Source organism: Eurytemora carolleeae, unplaced genomic scaffold, assembly GCF_000591075.1.
Source record: "Eurytemora carolleeae unplaced genomic scaffold, Eaff_2.0 scaffold85, whole genome shotgun sequence".
NCBI lineage: Eukaryota > Metazoa > Arthropoda > Copepoda > Calanoida > Temoridae > Eurytemora > Eurytemora carolleeae.
In genome coordinates this window covers 305,567-326,712 of record NW_019396334.1, presented here as the reverse complement: position 1 = coordinate 326,712, position 21,146 = coordinate 305,567, and the positions used below count along the sequence as shown (strand labels likewise).

Sequence of the window (21,146 nt, the reverse complement as noted above, 5' to 3'; positions counted from 1 at the left end):
TTACCAATATTGCATTAGGTGAAAAACTAGGACAGAAAACACAATATTATTAAATTAGCTTATAAGGTAGATAAATCGTGGAATATTAAACATGTTTTAGAAATATTTTACGCCCCATTTCGGTATGCCAAAATTGCAAAATTATGTGCGGGAAACCCCGCGAAAACATGTCAGCTTATTATATATGTAAATAAAGTTGTAATCTCTGTTTTTCTGTCCGTCTGTTTGTTTGTCCGATGATAACTCAGGAACCCCTGGACTGATTTGCCTCAAATTTTGATTGAGGAACTCTGGACACCCACAGAAATGTTCTTAGCCTGGTTTTGAAGATTTTAAATTGAGTGGGTCGACTTTGATAGCGAAAATTTTAATTCCAAGAAAAATCGTTAAGTGCGGGTAAACGGCGGGAGTAACCCGGGCAGCCCGGGGTTCTCAAGTTAGTTCTATATAATACACTTTATAAATATTCTTCTCACACCCCCTCCTCTATTTGTAGACAATTCCCTCTGGAATATTAGTATAAGGGACTGTATACGGAATTGCAAGCGGCAATCAATTTAGAAAGGTGCATGCTTAGATGAAGAAATGATACCCTGAAAACCTTAAAAATATCCAATTTATAATTAGCTATTTAAAAATCACTTTACGCATTAGACAGAATATGAAACTGCTTAAAGCAGGAAAAACGACATCAGTATTCAGTATCATTCTTATTCTAATAAAGGTGCAAAAACGACATCAGTATTCAGTATCATTCTTATTCTAATAAAGGTGCAAAAGCCAAAATTCCAAATCATGAAGCTGATCAATTGAAATTACGTTTACAGTCCCTTCCAGCAGAGGAATATGAAAGGGATTCTTCAATAGAATGTCAAGTGGATAATCTAGTAGAGTTCTGCAGCTTTATCAGGTCAACCTGTATATTTATTCACTATCCATACACCCTGTAAATAGAATACATATTAGAGTATACACCCGGTATACACTAATACTAATTCTTTATACACCCTTTAAGTTTATAGCTCCACATGGGCTCCACAATTTTCAAATTTTACAAAATTTTGTATTTTACAAGTATGATTTTATTGCACACAACTATCTTGGGAACCCAGCTTTTCCTGGAAACTTAATATTCCTTTTAGCAAGGCTTATAAGAACATTTTTCGAACAAACTAAATCTCCTAATCAGAACTTGAGGCAAATCTGTCTAGGGGTTCCTAAGTTATGATCGGACATCTTTGAAGGAATTTATCACTGCTAGATGGCCTAGGACGCTCAAAGGAATTGAGTCTTTTGAACAAAATCAAATATTTAGACCTTAATATCTTTTGAACTCGATGTTGTAAACCTTTGATATTTCAAACTCAGATTATTAGATCTAACAGAATTCATAGTTTGAAATATCTAAGGTCTACGACATTTAGTTCCAAACATATAGTGATTATAAAATCAGAGTTTGTGGCAAAGACTTAATTCCTTTTCTGGCTTTTCTAACTAACACGTATTCCCCATACTTAAGGCTAAAAGCTGGGCTTTTATACATACATACTGCCTAATTTCTTAGGCATACTCCCTAAATGCCTTATTTTACCTACACAAGACTAAATCTATATTTAGACCTACTTCCGATCATTGGATTTCAACATTATATAGCATTTTGGAAAGCCTATAACAAAAGCAAGCAAATTGCATAATTTGTGCAAAGAAATTTTGCACAGATTTTTGCACAGACGCCTTTACAGGGAATTTGCACATTTTCAGTTTTTCTTAAATACACATTTAGGTTTTAAAGTTTTGCAAATGTTTTTGCATATTTGAATTCGCTGGGTCAAATAAATATTTGGATTTTTGCAAAGGAATTGAGTTTTTGTCACGAACTCAGATTTTCTTGCTAACCAATGTTGTAGACCTTAGTTATTTCAAGCTATAAATTCTGTAAGATCAAATAATATAAGTTTTAAATGTCAATTAGGTTTACAACTTCAGATTGAAAGATTAAAGGGATTAGAAAATTTGAGTTTATGGCAAAGACTCCTTTCCCTTGCCATTTTTGAAGTAGATCTTAAGGACTTTACACAAACGTATCGAATGTTATAGATTTGTATCACAATAAAAAAATAGAGGGGGTGGGAGTCAATTTGAGGTTTATGTTGTTATTTTTAAGTTTTCTGGTTTGTTTTTGATAAAAATATAAGTATTTTAACACCTCGTCACTACGTTCGGTGTGAAAATACTTTCATTTTTTATCTTAAATAAACTGGAAAAAATAAAAATCCCGGCGATAACTTGTACGCTCTTAATAAATGTTAAAAATAAAACTAAGCACTCTTACAAACATTTAAATTTCACAGCACGTGCTAATTTCTCAAAAGTTATAACATTATTTTCTGAAGCAGAATTAAGACGGAAAACCCCTCTTTTCATTTGAAATAAATGTCGCCTTTATCTCTTTTATTTGATTGGATCTTTTTCAAAATTACAAGAATTACAACTTTTACCATCTCGTTGCTTTAAAATAAATTCACCTCTGCAAAAGACATTTGTCGCAAAATAATTTGGGGCCAAATTAGAAACTTTGTATCTAGAAAACTTTGAAAATAATATGTTTGAATTTGATTTGAGACAGTACTACAAATCTTATACTTCTCTGAAAATTTCGGTATGCGTTTACTATTTTCAGGATATTATAGGCATTCCTTACATTCAGTTTCATCATACCTTGGGACTTTCAGCGTAATTTTTAGTAACCCTACTTGCAAAGATGGCAATGACCGAAAACAATGGTACCCTTGAAAGCTTTTTCTAATCAATTGTTATTTAGATATCAATGTTTTAGTTCCTTTAAATTGTGTTTTTGCGGTCTCTCGGCGAAAGTGAATTAATTGCGCATTTCTTATTTATAAAATACAAATTTGGCTTGTCTGTGTGTTTGTTTGTCTGGGTGTCTGTTTGTTTGTATCCAATAAACGTCAAAACGGCTGAACCGATCGGGCCCAGTTTTTTTTGTGGGACATCACGTGACCACAGGGAATGATAAAAATTTAAAAAAAAATTGTTTGAAAGGTTTTTAATTTTGTAAAAAAATTTAAATTCTTGAAAATCCGCGAATTTTTTTAAGAATCCGCAAAATCTTTTTCTTCTTTGTTTAAAACATAAAAAAAAGAACATGTTCACAATTTAAATAGAAGATGGGCGCGAAGCGCTCTAAAAACCTAGTATTTATAAAAGGCAGCTGCAATAAAGATCGAGATTAGGTGTCAAGGGTAATGTTGTACATTGGCCATTTCCATCTTTGCACTTTAAATTACCATTGGTTTGAACGACCAACTCTGTTTGTTTACAGAGTGTACCATCTAATGAGTGACCATGAAACAAATAGAATGACCAGCCCCCCGCCTACATTTTTTACTTTTTTTTAAACACCGCCCAACTGCTGGACCGTCCTCTACCATATTCTATGCATAAAAAAACAATATTTGTTTTCAATATATAAGTTTAAGAAAAAACACAGGGGGGTGGAAGAGAGTTAAAAAGTTAGTACAATAATTACTTGTTTAACATTATAATGTTCTTATCACTTTATCGTTTCAACCTAATGGTGTAAATTCTTGACTTTTCAAAAACTTTCCTTATTTGATTTAACAGAATTCATAAACTGAAAAATCTATCTAAAAAGATTTTGGTTTTAACAAATTCGAATTCAAAGCGATTAATCAATCAGATTCTTTATCAGTCTATTTTAAGAGAAAATTTAGCTTTCGTAAGGTATAATCTTTCAAACCATTAAAGCTCTCAGATTGCAATAAAGGACAGGATTTATTTTTTAGAACTGTAATGTTTTGTATTCTTATAAACTCTTTATCTTATTTCTTGTTGGTGTAGCCAGGAATGGTTTGATAAATCTAGGGAATCTAAATCCAACTGAGTTAGGAAGATAAATTGTTATAATTTTCCACTGTCTGATTCTGCAAAATCCCCCCCCCCCCACTTACTCTCTGCTACTCTCCCTTACCTTTTTTTAATTGACCATTCTCCAGTAAAAGACTTCACGGTGGACTAAGCCAGTGGGGTCGGTCAAATAGGCCTAGGATTAGGCCGGGTACTGTAAAAAGTCTGAACGCGCCATGGGAGTTGTCATAGTTAGCCCTCCGACGAGACTATGCCAAGAAAAGTGACCTCTGTCGTATGTTAGTCTGGTTAGGATGACGTACTGTACCATAGGATCGGGTCAGTACACGCTGTTATCTGGCAGGCCGGTACAAACTGGGCAGGTCCTGTTCGAATTCAAAATTACTACGGCCCAGAGTGACTTGAATAGACTATAATTTTCTTATTTCTTTGTCCCAGGCATTAGTATACTTTTGACATTGAAGAACTGAAGAAGAATGATCCACCCCTTTTTCTGCTTAGAATTTTAACTTTTATATAGATGAATTTAAAACAATTAAACGACCAGTTCTACAGATTTTCGTGTTTAATTGATGAATTGAAGACCCCTTTAAATTCTCCTTTTCTAAAATGCCTTAATTTATATTAAATCTTATTTTGAAATTGAAAGGTGTTATTACTTTTACCACATAAGCAAAACATGTGATAAAATTATTATTTTAATCCGTTCAAAATATTCCCTAAACTTGTTTTTGAGACACCCTGTAGTTGTGTTGTAGGTAGCTGTGTTGCTTTACAGTGTGTAATCTGAGGATAAAGGAATCCACTACATCTACTCCTTCAGATAGATATAGAGATGGTTAACTTAAACAGTTTTTATCAAATAAGTAAAAGTTAGTAAAGCCTACCATTGGTCGGGGTTCTACCCCTCTCCCTTTGTGTTTTTTTGTTTTAACTTTTGTTTTAACTTTAAAAATAGGTCACACATAACGCTCAAACTTCTTGAACCCTATACCTTTAAAGGGAGTGACTGGCTATGTTAGGTAGTTGAACTGAGTAATGAGAATGCAGTGTTGTGGAAAAATTCTTTCGGATTCATTTGAGACCTATTAAACTTTTTAAAGATCTGCAAATTCTGAGTTTGAGCGCAAATTCGACGTTCAAAACTCCTACTTTGGGGGTGGATACGTTTTCAGAATTAGTTTTTTTTAAATTATTAAATAACGACAACGAAAAAAAAGTAAAAATTATACAGTAATCTAATTAGATGGTTCGGAACATATTTCTCAGAAGAAATTTGTCAATAATTCAATACTAAAATCGATTATTTCGTTTTCATTATTATATTTAATTTCTTCAAATTCTTCAAATGTCGTCTTTTCAATAATAATTCTAGAAAATCTGCAAAAATGAGAAACCAGAATAGTGATAAAATAGAAACTAATAATTGAACAAGATTAATTATTTTCGATGATAAGATAAATTTTTATTTTCTCAACATGTTCCTATACCTGACGTCTGTAGTTTATTGTAGAACTTTTTTTACATTTTATGTCGTCGTTATTTAATAATTTAAAAAAAAACTAATTCTGAAAACGTATCCACCCTCAAAGTTTTAAACGTCGAATTTGCGCTCAAACTCAGGATTTACAGATCTTTAAAATATTTAATATGTCTCAAATGAATCCGAAAGAAGTTTTCCATAACACTTCACACTCAGTTCAACTACCTTACATAGCCGGTCACTCCCTTTAAGGTCTAATTTTTCTTTTACTGAAATGAACTATGGACATGACATGGTTCATTTGGATGAATATAAAAGTCTACGTGTGTCAGTTAATTTTTAACAGTGATTTACATTCGATTAAACGGAATTGATCTTAAAAATAAATAAAAATAAAAAAATCCATTTTCTAACGGAATTTTGCCCAGCCCTACAGAGAGAGAGATTTCCACTCAACTGTTTCAAATTCACACACATTCAGGAGAATTGGAAACTCTGAAGAGAATACTTTAAACTGGAGATTCAATAGAATAGAAATAAATAATTCAACCCCTCATGCATAAAAATATATTTCTAATATATAAAAAGAGATTTTTTTACGTACTTCTTTGTTTTGACGTCAATTGTTGGAAGAAAAATATTTTTTTATTTATAATCTGTTAAATCTAAAATATTTTTAATTGAAATATGGATCTTAAGTCTACAAGGTGGGATTAGCAATGTTTTTTTAGAAAATATTCAAAATTGTGGTTTGTTTTGACAGAAAAAATGATGGAAAAAAATTCCGCGAAACCACTATTTTTGACAAAATTATATACTTTATAACTTTGGGGGTTAACATACCATTAATAATTATAAGAGATTTTCCATATAAAATTATTTAAGAGTTAATCCCTAATCCCTAAAAAATTTGGTTATTAGCAAAAAAATTTGCGAAAACAAAACGTGCTCAAACAATGATAAATTATACATTTTTTAAAAGCCTTTGACCAAGCGAATTCAAGCATGCACAAATATTTTCAAAATTTGGAAAACTGATTGTGTATTCAAGGAAACTTCCCTTTACCCTTTGCAAAAATCTATGCAAAAATTCCTCGCAAATTAAGCAATCTACTTCTTTTGTTGAAGTCTTTCTAAAAAGCTATAAAATGCTGAAATCCAATGACTTGGAGTAGGTTGCAGTTAGATTTAGTCTGAAATAGGTAAAATAAGGTATTCAGGCAGAATGCCTGAGGAATCAGGCAGTAGGTATAAGCCTAAAAGGGGCACGTGTTGGCTAGAAAAGTCAAATAATGTGAGCAGCCTCAAACAAATCAATTTTGAGTTGGGTTAACAATAACAGTGTGCATTCCCTCAAAAAATTACATATATAGTTCTAACCTCAGACTCCAGAGATTTGAGCTGAGATGAAAAAAAACAATATTAGAAATAAATCCCTCCGATTTATTCTTCTAAACTAGTATCTTGCTGACACCATAGATAGGTCAGCTGTCAAATTAAAGAAGCAAACTTATCCCCCAGGGGATTTTATATTTGATACTGGTTTATTATAATACTTCAGGGCTGATATTGCACAGGTTGAACCAAGAAAACAAAAAGAAAATATTATTTTTTCTTCCATGACTTATTCAATAGAAAAGATATATTTGGAAAGAAGACTCCAATTGAGAATCACGACTGAGTCTATTGTAATACTCCTAAATGAGGTCTCCAAGGACCACAATGGGTTTTCCTCTAAAAACCAAATGAAAACTTTTGAATATTATTTTCAAGAAATTCTTGAACATTTTTTGGTTTCTGACTTCTGAGCCCCGGAAAAAAACTTGCTGATATAAGACTCAGGTCTGAGATGTCATTGAGACTAATTTTAGATTCAATGGTTGAATTGATTAGAATAAGACTCGACATTTAGATTAATTCTTTACTAAAACCAACCATGTTCGGTTTATATTCATTGGGCCTAACTCCGTAAGTCGAGCCAAAGATCTTGCAGTTGTCAATCACGTGACACATGCTGTCGTCAGAGTTGGATCAACGATTGAACCAAAGTTTTTAATCTCTAAATGTAGATTCATTTAAAATTACGTTGACAATCTTATTTAACACTTTCATTACTTCAGGCCAGATAAGCTTGAAGTTTGCCAGAACGGACCAAACAATGATCTTGTTGGTAAATCATGTATAAATGATGACTCAGTTCAAGTACTGGTAAGTGTAAATTGTAATTTATCCCCATCCCACGGTAAATTAGAGGTTGAAAGTCCTTAAACGTCGTATGTTTAAACCCACTTTCACCCGTTAAATGAATGTTCTTTCTTCTTTTTCATTCTAAATATTAAATATGTAAAGTCTTTAGGCTTTTTTGACAGATTTTGAATTATAGATCAAAATATGTCATTCAAAGACAGAACTTCGGTTGAACTAGATGTATGTGCCAATTATTATTATTATCACCAATAATAAGTGGATCCAATATTTCAATTATTATTATTATCCCCAATAATAAGTGGATCCAATATTTCAATTACAAAACCTAACAATATTCTGAAAATAGCCGAAAAAAACCTTATCTCAGTTGTATGGGGTTAGATCATCTTAGCCGAAGCATTCACGGGGGGGGGGGCACTGTGGCTAGATTAGGCATTAAGAAAATTACATTTTTTTCAGACGGGAGGTTCCAGTTGTAAGCTGAACATCACCCGAACGAAAGAACACCATTTTGGAAAATGGGGTTGCAAGGCAATATTTGTTAACAAAAAATTGATAAAGGGGCTATTAAAGTTATTCTACATTTTGCATGCCAAATTCAAAATGGCATCCTAAAAACCTAAATTTTGGGGGTTCAGTTATGTTTCTGTTTTTCTGCAAACACTGGTATGTTTGATTTCAGGGAAATCTGCTGTTACATATATAAAATTCCCATGTTTGAATACAAAGAAAATCCATTCATATATATTCACGGGTTAAACAGATCTAAAATTTTATTCTCTTTTCCATTAATCCATCAGCTGTCAAAATCCTTTTCATGTGAGTAAAAAGGATTATTTCAAGTAATGTATTTTATGAAGGCAGAACTGTTGTGTTGTAAGAAACGGGATCAATCATTAATCTCAAACTAATCTTCGGATTAATTTAATTCTACTTCAATATTCCGTTTTTTAATCTTAAACATTCATATACAATTCAAACAGATTAGCGTTAATATGGTCAATTTCAGTGTGAATAAAATGATTTCACTCATCGTAATTAATTTTGCTCTTTACAATGAATTTAATTCAAAATGGCCATATATAAAAGTTTCTACCATCGTAAAATAAAAATATTTTTTAAATTGATTGAAGTGGTGATTGATGATTATTTACAACTACCTTACAAGAAAGTTACGGGAATTTACTTTGTTAACGGTCTAAGACCAATGTTGCCTGCAAAACATCCAAAGTGCAGCGTAGTTCAGTAAAATCTTCTTTAAAAGTAGTTTTTCACAAAAACCTCTCAGAGAAAGTCGTTACCAAATAGTTCCAAGGGACGTTTAGTTTCTTAACGTCCCCCTTTTGGTGGAATCATTGGTTGGAGATATTGTTTAGATGGTAGTACTTGTAACTTTTCCTAAACTATTTAGCTGAGGATCATGGTATAATTTAATAAAAGTAAACAAAGTTGTCTGATCTGCAAGGCTATGTTCTGGGACGAATGGGCAGAGAGTACATTAGATCTGGGAACTTTTAAAATGGTAATCATTTATTTTCAAACATAAATATAGATTTACTGAAAACTGAAAGACTTTGGAAAGTTGTGATTTATGTCTGAAACCAAATCAGTCCAATTAACAAGATCTAAACTTATTAAAGTTCAAAGCATTCACAAATAAATTGGATTAAAACTAGTCTGCCAGGGGAACTTTGAATGCTAATTTTAAACTTTTAATTGATTCCAATTTATAGACTTGTCAGACATTTCAGATTTTTAGCTCGAGTTGTCTACATTTTTAAATGATATTTAATTGGTTACACTACTGATAAGGTTTACTATAAACAACAAATTAAATAACTAGAAGAAAACATGTCTACTTTGAGTTAAAGAAAACATCTAGAAAACTGTTGTAATGTAGCATCATCATGAAAAACAGCAAGAACAAGAACCAAAAAAACTACAATGGTTAAAAGAACTATAATAATAATAAAAATAGCAAAAACTACAAAAACATCTAAACTCCAGACTGCTAAAATATGAACTACAACACACCTTAAAGCACCACAGCATCATTTTTTCAGGAGAAATATACACCAAACCAAACAAAAAGAAGAAAGAAAAATGGGAAACTCAGAAAAACGAAATCGACATCAACAATATCAGCAATATTACCAACATCTACAACATTAACAGCATCAACAACATCAATAACATCAACAACATCAACAACATCAACAACATCAATAACATCAACAACATCAACAACATCAACAACATCAGCAACATCAACAACATCAACAACATCAACAACATCAACAACATCAACAACATCAACAACATCCACAACATCAACAACATCAACAACATCAACAACATCAACGACATCAACAATTTTATCAACAACAACGTCAATATCATCATCGTTGTCAGCAGCATCAAAATTGATAACAACAAAAACTAAAACAATAACAACTTCAACCACAACAATAACAACAACATCAAAAATAATAGTAAATATGTCACCATCAACAACAAAAACAACAATCAAACTTTTGAACTATTTAGTATTTACACCAGAAAATACGAATGCTCCTAATTTTTCAACAACATCACTTTTTCAGGAGATCAATGCAAAAAAACCACAAAGAACAAGATCAAGAAAAAAGGGGAAACTTAGAAGAACAAAAGCCTCAACAACAACTACAACAACAACAACAGCAACAACAAGATCAACAACAACAACAACAACAATAACAACAATAACGAGCACATCAACAACATCATCGACAACAACAACAACAACAACAAAAACATCAACAACCTCAAAAAAAACATCAAAAACATTAACTACAAGCACTATAAAAACATTAACAACAACAACAACATCAACGACAAAAATAACACCACCACTAACAACAACAACAACTACAACATCAACAACAAAAATACCACCACCACCAACAACAACAACAACAACAACAACAACAACAACAACAACAACAACAACAACAGCAAAAAATATAATAATAACAAAAACAACATCTACAACGACAACTAACTTGTATACTTCTTTAACAACAACAGAAAGAAGAAAAACAACTGTACCCCCAAGAAGAAAAGCCACAGTGAGGCCAAAAACAGCAAAAGCAGCATCAAAAAACACTTTCAACAGAAATCAATCAAAAACTCTAGACTCGGATAAAACAGAACGGGATTTTTACATGAAAGTAAGTTAATGTTTGAAGAGCGTGTTCGCCAAACAGAAAATACACTTGAGCAATCATTTTTACGAATTTGAAAATACAACTTTTCCAATTTTAACGTTTAAAATTTTTTGACTTGAAATAACCGTAGCATTATAGGCATTTTTATCATTATTTGGACTCCTCAATATAATATTACAGGGTGAACTATAGAACTAAAAGATGTGTGGGGAACCTAAAAATGGAGATATAATATTACAGGGTGAACTAGAACAAAAAGATGTGTCGGGAACCTAGAAACTAAAAATATGATATTACAGGGTGAACTAGAACTGAAAGATGTGTGGGGAACCTAGAAACTATAAATATAATATTTCAGGGTGAACTAGAATTAAAAGATGTGTGGGGAACCGAGAAAGTGAGGAACCTAGAAACTATAAATAAAATATTACAGGGTGAACTAGAACTGAAAGATGTGTGGGGAACCTAGAAACTATAAATATAATATCACAGGGTGAACTAGAACTAAAAGATGTGTGGGGAACCGGGAAACTATAAATATAATATTACAGGGTGAACTAGAGCTGAAAGATGTGTGGGGAACCTAGAAAATATAAATATAATATCACAGGGTGAACTAGAACTAAAAGATGTGTGGGGAACCTAGAAACTATAAATATAATATTACAGGGTGAAATAGAGCTAAAAGATGTGCGGGGAACCTAGAAACTATAAATATAATATTACAGGGTGAACTAGAGCTAAAAGATGTGTGGGGAACCTTGAAACTAGAAACCGATATTCAACAGACACTGTCTTGTCTACTTACTCTAGGTAATAAATTATGAAATAATAGCTTGGAAGGCGCTTCTCAGATTTCCTTGTTTTAGTGGTGGATTTCCAAATTAGAAATATTCGATATTGTTTTAAACAGAAAAATTGGGTAGTTGCCACTAACTCAATTTTTCTAATCCCTATTTATTTATTTTAAACCTTTGATATTTCATACGTAGATTATTACATATTTGAAATATACATAGTTGAAATATTAAAGGTCCTGTCCAAAACTTTCTCTAGGGAATTCCCAAATATTTGTTAATAATAAAGTAAATTATAATGAGAAAAAAAAACACAATTTATAAGAAAGATTGTTAAGCTTGAAAAAAAAACATGCAAATACAAATAAAATGCTTTGATGGAGATATCCTACTCTTTTTTTTAATTTGACAAAAAATAATATTTTAGATGACCCTCTTGAGTCTGGGTTCGAAGGAACCATATTAAACTGGGAGCTTGGAGATATAGAGGATAGAATACAGCTCACAGAAGCAGTTCTAGAGGTAAAGTCAGCTATTTTTGGTAAGCAGATTGTTAAAAAACAAATATTTGGTAAATCAGTATGTAAAAGTTCTATGGTTAAAAAACAATTTGTTAACAATTTTCTTGCTAAAAAATCATAACAAACATTTCAAATATCAAATTGATTAAAAACTATAAAATGGGAATTTAGGTAAAGTCTTATATTTGTTACATCGCAGTATAAAAGTTCTTTAACATCTTGTCCCTCAAATTGTATTCCATGTTAAAAAAGTAGAAAAAAAACTTTGTAATTAGAAAATAAATTAAAAAGGAAATTTATTTACCAAGCTAATTTTTTTCCAAATGATCTGGTTTTAATGACAAAAAAAAATGTAAATTTTTTTTAGATGAGGAATGGAAGAACAGAATTTGAAAGGAAAATACATAATATTAACCTAACTTGTATTTTTTACAAAATAAGAAACCTGCTGTTACGTTCTTATTACTGGGTCGACTTTGAAGTGTTACAATGCCTTAGCCAATTATATAGTCCTAGACAAATATATCTAAGAATAAATATTCACTTTGTTGCTTAATTTTTTAAGAATTAATTGGCAAAATTCTCTTCGATTTTTTTGTGATAGCTTGCAATCTTGGATCAATTTAACGTGCTTGGAAGCAATGTTTCTAAAATCTAAATGTTATTAAATTTAATTTTGTGAAATATGAACTGCAGTTTCAAATTTTGAACATGAATTAGTATATTTTTAAGAAAATAATTTCAAAGAAATTTGAATATATTTTATTAAGATTTAAAAAAAACTATGGAAATTGTTCTTCATTGTTGGTTTCAAATTTATTAAAAACACTGTCTAAAAAGAACTGTTTGTGGTACGGTGGTAGGCGATAATACCAATATAATGAAGACGACTTTTTAAAAAAGTTTTTGTTATTAACAAGCTTTTTTCCGAATTACAATTTTACAAGTAATTAAAGGGAAGCTTTTTTCAAAAACTGCTTCTTTTTGTTTTCATTGATTTGAGTAGTCATGTTGTTTAAAAGCTTGATATAAATCAAATTTGAAACCGAAAGTCGTTTTCATCATATTGGTATTATCGCCTACCACCGTACATAAAGAACCCTGGAGGAACCAGAACGAGATGCTTTTGGTTAAGAGATTGCGTTTTGGTCTGAAATCAAACAATCTTTACACTTTGATTTGTTTCAATCAAAACGCATCGTCTGACAAAAAAAATTAAAAACATTACAAAATACTACAAATTTTGGCAATTTAGAGAAAAATTGCTCGAAAATAGATATACATAAATGTCACTATTATGATATTTGATAGTACCCTACAGCTAACCCCTACACAGGCGGATGATGGAAAAATGTTGTATTGCTCTTCAGGAGTCACTGGAAAGGTATTAGTTGAGATTTTTTGCACTTTATCCTTGCAGATTTTGAAGAAAAAACAAAATAAACAATTGAATATTTCTATGGACTTAATGAATTCACCTTCTATACCCTATCTAACAATTAGTTTAGTAGATTAACTGAAGTTCTGAAATTAAAAAAAACATTTAAATATTTTCTCTCATCGGTCATCTTTAAATATGTTCTCTCATCGGTCATCTTTAAATATGTTCTCTCATCGGTCAACTTTAAATATTTTCTCTCATCGGTCATCTTTAAATATGTTCTCTCATCGGTCAACTTTAAATATGTTCTCTCATCGGTCATCTTTAAATATGTTCTCTCATCGGTCATCTTTAAATATGTTCTCTCATCGGTCAACTTTAAATATGTTCTTTCATCAGTCATCTTTAAATATGTTCTCTCATCGGTCATCTTTAAATATGTTCTCTCATCGGTCATCTTTAAATATGTTCTCTCATCGGTCATCTTTAAATATGTTCTCTCATCGGTCATCTTTAAATATTTTCTCTCATCGGTCATCTTTAAATATTTTCTCTCATCGCTCATCTTTAAATATTTTCTCTCATTGGTCATCTTTAAATATTTTCTCTCATCAGTCATCTATAAATATTTTCTCTCATCAGTCATCTCTAAATATTTTCTCTCATCGGTCATATTTAAACATTCTCTCTCATCGCTCATCTTTAAATATTTTCTCTCATCGCTCATCTTTGAATATTTTCTCTCATCGGTCATCTTTAAATATTTTCTCTCATCGGTCATCTATAAATATTTTCTCTCATCGGTTATCTTTAAATATTTTCTCTCATCGGTCATCTTTAAATATTTTCTCTCATCGGTCATCTTTAAATATTTAATCTCATCGGTCATCTTTAAATATTTTCTCTCATCGGTCATCTTTAAATATTTTCTCTCATCGCTCATCTTTAAATATTTTCTCTTATCAGTCATCTATAAAAGTTTAACTTATTCAGTTCATTTAGAATCAACCAGCTCTTGTGACATGACAATGCCCCCATTTTAGATTAATTTGGATATTACATAAACAATATAAGAAAAAATCTAATGTGTAATACCATGAAATGATTAGGATCAGAAAAAAGACTAATTGCGGTTTGTATTTAATAAGTTTAAAATAGTTTTTGAAAGATGTTCGAAACAGCTCAAATAATAGGTCTTTTAGATATTTCAAATTGTACAAAAAATAGATAAATCCTATTATAAAAAGATTACATGCGCAAATAGTAATATGTTAAAAAAGCACATTTCAGCTTCTCCCACGGTCAGCTTTAGTGCTAGAACTTTTGAAACTTTGGGAAATTATCTTAAAGCCATGATAACAAATTCACCATTTTGATCAGCATGTATCTTTATGGATTTTTGAATGAGAGGCAAAGATAAAAATAATTTGTTTTCTATTTTTAGCCGGAAAAGGCCCTAATCTTAACAATTATGGGTCGATTTTGTAGAAAATAGTAAAAACCTAGCAGGAGCATTTACTAAACGAATTACCAAACCTGTTTATCATGATTGTAAGATAATTTGTAGATGTTTTGAAAACTCTATCTCTAAATCTTACCATGGGAAAAACTTAAATGGGCTTTTTGCATTTATTTCTTTATGCGCATAGAGCTAAATAACCAACAAACCAAGCCAATTTTTGCTATGTATTTCTTCTTCTTGGATGTACACATTAGATTTAGTTCTCGATGTGAATTAACCAATATTTGGTCAAGGAAAAACATAAAATGATCAGATTTTTTGTACAATTTGCTAAATCTATAATACCTAATATTTGAGTAGTGTCGAATTAAAGATTAAATAAGACAGTATTAATAGAGCATCCGATACTGTAGGATTTAAAGTATCAGTGTTCAATACCACTCTCATGTAATCTCTTCCTAATAGGATTTATCTATTCTCCAATACATGTATATACCATCTAATAAAAATTGGCGGATTTTCTTGCATAAACTTACATAATTCAAAATCCGAAAATCCAAGTAAAAAATTTATTGTTCGGAACAAAATTATAAGGTTCGTTAAAGAAATTTTTAGAATTTGATCACAGGTCCAAAAAAGTAAATAAACCATTAAATAAAAATCAGACAAACAAAAAAAAACAGAAAAATGTTAGACCCGACCTAACTTAATATGCATTTTACGTAATTTAAGAAAAGAAAAATGAAAAGAAAACTTTGCAAACAAGCAAAATTATCGTGACGTACAGTCTTGTTTAAAGGACAGTTTCGTTGAAAAAATGTTGAACATAAGGATTCTGTTTTAAAAAACCTATCGTGTCCAGACCAAACTGAGAGTTGGTTGAATATTGAGAAAGATTATGGTTTCTTTGATTTTTAGATTATGCATTTCTGCTGATTTTATGTTTTAGTTTGAATTTGAAGTTTGTTGATGTGACCTGGGAATAAGAGATGAATATTTTTCAGGAAAAAAATCAAAGAGAAAAATTTTTCCTTTCAAATTTATCAGAGTTCACAATTTTGAAAAAAGGGCTTATATTTGTGAAAAGGTACAGTCAGTCAACTGAACACTCGATCGCCACAAATTCTAATTCTCGAATCTCGAATCTCTTGGAAAGCACTCACCCAGTCTGGCTTCTAAGTTTAAAGTCTACCCAACACGTTTTATGCAACAAATGTTGTAAATATAAAATAAATCAAAACGTTGTGTTAGATATATCGAAATCGATCGAAAACCATCTATACAGGGAGATTGAGATATCACAGAAACAAATAAAATCAAACCTAAACACGTTTGATGCCAAGAACGGAATTAAGTTTTTTTTTTTCTATAAATTAAAGATCTTCGCTCATATAAAGATTTTTATGAACAATTCTTCGATTTTATCAAAATTCGAATTTTTTCTTCAAGAATTAATTTTTATGTCAAAAAATTTGTAATAGTGGGGCAACATGTTATCTTTTAAAATAAATTCTTCAGTTCATCAATATTTTTTTGCTGATGAAGAATGAAAAGAAATTTCTATTTAATATTTTCTATAGATCGGAAATAGGTTCGCACTTGTCTTGGATTGAAGTAGATGGGCAAAAGAATAAAAAAACACAAGACGTTAAAATGAAAATAAAAATAAAAATAGGACTGAAACCATTCAAACCCAATCTTAAAGGGACTGTAAAGGAAAAATTAATGGAGGTATAAGCTGAAACCTTAGAATCTCAGGAGTTGATTGAGACTTATAATTAAGTTCTATATGATGTTCATGTCTCGAGATATGGATATAAAACTGTGTCAAAATTATACCAAAACTTATATATGTAAGTCATAAATCATTTAAAATTCCTGGGGATGGGGGGGGGCTTCGTACATTCTCTATAGTTTTCATTTGACATCCAAGTCTAAGAATAGGGTTAACATTCTATACTGATTCTAACAATTATTGACAAAAATAAAGTTGTGTTGAAAATAAATTCGAAATACAAATGTACTTTTTATTTAATGTACACAAAAACTAAACTCGATGCTAAAGCATGCTAAGAAAGATTTTAGTAAAACTATTAAATTTTAACCAATCCAAGCATTTACCTTCTATAGATCTGTATTTTGCTTGTATATTTGTAAGTTTGTGTGTTGTATTCTATAAACGTCAAAACGGCGAAACTGATCGGGTACTAATCACGTGCATGAGTCTTACTTTTTGCATCCTAAAATTTTGAAATCCACAAATAAAAATATAAAAATCTTTAAAATTAATAGTTATCATCGGACAGTTTATTATAAAAACCTTTTTTGCATGGAAAAGTACAATTGAAAGCTAATAATAAAAATCTATAAAATAGCTAGCTGCGCAACGCCCTGAAAGGAAAATAACAAAAGAAAAGCTAGATATTACAGCAAACAGAATTATAATGTTACCCAAAGAAATACTAATTTTCCGCCAAATTGTTCAGTATTTGTAAAATATAGAGTTTAAAAGCTTTCATAGTTTAGAATCACTGCAAACTATGCAAAATGATTTCCCCTCTAGTTCTATTTTACGCACTAGTATGCGAAACGAACATTTATCTGATTGCATCTATTTAATGTAATAATGCAAGGAAAGTTAATTGCAGTTGCGTATACTCTGCGTACATATTGAAACCAGTTCTCTCTGGGCGGACTTTGTAAACAATAATGGATACATTAGTGTTCGTTTAGTATCCAGGGAGGTTCAAAGCATTTAATTTTGATAATTTTGAAAATTGACATAATAGTTTCCTATGACCAAAATATTTCGATAGATTATGTTTGTGAAAATGGATTCCATGTCAGGCTGTGACATATGTCTTGTGTTTACTTTTCCGCCCAAAGACAGTACACTGTAATACAAAAAATGAGTATACCTCTGAAATAACTTTCCTTGCATTAGTACCTTGCATCATTACATTACAGAAATTCAAAATAGTTTTGTTTATTCTTAATAAGAGGAATAATGGTTAAAAACCTGTAAGATTTCAATCTTACCTGGAATTTATTTTAGTTCGACGTGGAATATTCGGATGAATAATTGATCTTTCCGTTCAAAAGTGTTTTCAAAAATATCTATTTTACAGTTTGATCATTTATCTACCTCAAAGTTAAACCTTTAAAATGAAGAAATATAAATTTATAATATATGACGAAAAAGTTTCAAATATTATTTTGTATATACTATATATATGTTGCGTATAGCCGGCCAAACGGCTGGACCGATTGGGCTGAAATTGTTTGTGGACACTCATGGGTGGCAGGGGGGTGTTATAGGCTAAAAAATCAAATTTTTTCCACGGGCAACGCCGGGCCCTTCAGCTAATTTTATATATTACCGACATTAATTCTACATAGTAAATATACAGTAAGGTCCACACAGCCCTGAAATTTAAAAACGACATTTAATCAAATTGTTACATAAACCAAATAGTTTCAACAGTAGCTAAAAGTCGACTTTTTAATTGTAATAGTTTCTTTACACACAATTACTGGGCTTCAAGTTGAATGGACTGCAAGCCTTTATACTTTTCCACAGTTTTATGTGTATCACTGATGAAATGAAATTAATATCTCTTTGCAATCGTATTTCTTTTAAAAAATCTCAAATCCTTTTTTCAGGATGATTATGTGACCTTGGATCTGTTCAAATTCAGTTTTCCTAACTCGGAATCTATGAGGATTGTAGAGGGAGGGGCAGCAACTTCGACGATCCAATTCCAAGCTTATCCAAGGATACAATCTGACCAGGTAAGGAGGGAGGGGCGGCATCTTCAACGATATAATTCCAGGCTTATCCAAGGATACAGTCTAGGTGAGGAGGGAGGGGTGACAACTCATACTGTTCCGTTTTACCCATTGAATGGCTATCAAGATTCAAGAACTGAGATGACCGTTAACCCTATTAAGGCTGGGGGTCTATATCTATATATAGCCTGGGGGCGTACTACGTCCCACCCCTAAAAAAGGCCTTAGAGTAAAGGTGTACAGTTGCAATGCATGTGCATAGTCCAATCTTGCAAGGCCAGCTCTTTGAAGAAAAAAATTAGACCGTTAACTTTATTAGTTTGGTTGCTAGATATTATGAAAAAATTAGACCGTTAACTTTAATAGTTTGGTTGCTAGATATTATGAAAAAATGCCAGAAAAAAAAGAGTAGGAAAATGTAATTTTTTGTTTTGATTTTGGCAAATTGTTAGATGTTTCTTCATCCATTTTTTAAGGGCTTTAGTTTTAGATCTGTAGCTTTAGTCACAAAAAGTTATTGGTTATTTAATATATTTTTCTACATAGACCGAACTTTTTACATTATGAATTAAAAAAAACATGTTTTTACAAAACAAATCCTTTAAATTACTGTTCCTAATAATGTCAAAAACTGCTAGGGCCAAAAAACTAGAGGGATGGAGCGTCACCCCCCCCCCCCCACCTCCCTACAGTTCAAGGTATTTTATCAATGGTCATGTTGTACATCCTTAACCGAAATGTTTGTTCAGGTCAAACTTGAAGTACGGGAGAATAACGGTATAATGGTAAACACTATTCCTGCTGGACAAACTGCAGGTGACATTTATCATATAATTTTTAGGAAAAGGAACCTTTCATTTATAACCTCTGCGATGGTTTGTTTGTTTGTTTGTATCATATTATGGTCAAATTTTATTTACTAGGCTGTTAGGGCGCTTCGCGCCCATCTTCTATTTAAATTGTTAAAATGTTCTTTTTGTTTACATTTTAAAACAAAGAAGAAGAAAATTTTGCGGATTTAAAAAAAAAAGATCGCGGATTTTCAAGAATTTAAATTTTTTACAAAATTAAAAACCTTTAAACACATTTTTTATAATTTTTATCATTAATAAACCTTCCCTGTGGTCACGTGATGTCCCACAAAAAATTTGGGCCCGATCGGTTCATCCGTTTTGACGTTTATTGGATACAAACAAACTAACAAACACCAACCCAGACAGACAATCCAAATTTATATATAGATTTGCCTTGACAGATTTTCGATTTGTTAAAATCCACAAATCTTTTTTTTCCTAATATACTCTATTCACTTTTCTGAGTATAAAAACGAGTCATTTTTGAAAACTTTTTTCAATTTTTAAATATAAAATAAACATGATTGTGAGAGCATTTTATGATCATGGCAAGTCTTTACAATTTTCATGATCATATGAAGATGTTTTCATCATAATTTTCTACAAAAATAATGACAATCGGTTAACCCTAACCCCTCTGGGGTACTTGAAAACCAGGATACGCTGGGGGGGGGTCAATTTGACCCCCCCCCCCCCTCTAAATCCCATGTTTTATGTCCAAATATGACAAATGATACATCATTAGAAAGCTCTTGTGCTCTACTTTTAGAATCTGCAAAAAAAAATTTGCAAATTTGCGAAAATTGAATTTTTTATCGCAAAATCCAGTTTTATAGTAAAAATGTTTGCAAAAAAAAATTTGTCCAAAAAATGACAAATTATACATTTTTGAAAAGCCCTTGACCATGCCATTTCAAATATGCAAAAAATTTTTCAAAATTTTAAATAACCTGATTTTTAATCAAGAAAAACTAAAAATGTGCAAATTTCCTTTGACAGGTTGTTTGCAAAAAATTTGCAATTTTTTTTCGCAAAACTTGTGCAATCCGTTTCCTTATGTCATAGGCTTTCCAAAAAGCTAAATTTTATCAAAATCTGACAAGTGAAAGTGGGTCAAAACAAAGATTTAGTTTGCTACAGGCAAAAGCAGTCATTCAGGCAGTGTGCCTGAGGACTCAGGCAGTTAGTATTAAAGCCCGGTTTTAGGCCTAAAGGGAGGGCTTTGGGTATGTAAGAAAAGTCAGAAAATTTCAACAGCCTCAGACCAATACTTTTTGAGTTATGTAAAAAAAACTACAGGGGGGGGTCAAATTGACCCCCCCCCCCCCAGCGGGAATAGGGTTAAAAACTGTTATGATCATGGAATGCAGTCAAGGAATTAAGTATTTACCGCAAATCCCAATTTTCTAATACCTATGTCTACAACCCGATGATGTAAAACTTTGATATTTGAAATGGGAATTGCTTAAACCATCAGAAGTCCTATGAAGAATATGGGTTTTTAAAATTTTTCAAATCAGAGTTTGCGACAAAGAC

At 31.3% G+C, this 21,146-nt stretch overlaps 1 protein-coding gene across 3 annotated transcripts in view; it reads left to right on the top strand.

The window, feature by feature from the left end:
- Positions 1–21,146, top strand: part of LOC111701141 (uncharacterized) — a 44,960-nt gene that overhangs the window by 8,033 nt on the left and 15,781 nt on the right. For all 3 annotated transcript variants that reach the window (XM_023472307.1, XM_023472306.1, XM_023472305.1), the window contains exons 3-12: positions 868–910; positions 7,513–7,600; positions 8,060–8,131; positions 9,066–9,122; positions 11,535–11,619; positions 12,031–12,125; positions 12,492–12,520; positions 13,436–13,508; positions 18,631–18,759; positions 19,506–19,572. In XM_023472307.1, coding sequence (XP_023328075.1) covers positions 868–910; positions 7,513–7,600; positions 8,060–8,131; positions 9,066–9,122; positions 11,535–11,619; positions 12,031–12,125; positions 12,492–12,520; positions 13,436–13,508; positions 18,631–18,759; positions 19,506–19,572 — 738 coding nt within the window. The remainder of the gene's footprint in view (positions 1–867; positions 911–7,512; positions 7,601–8,059; positions 8,132–9,065; positions 9,123–11,534; positions 11,620–12,030; positions 12,126–12,491; positions 12,521–13,435; positions 13,509–18,630; positions 18,760–19,505; positions 19,573–21,146) is intronic.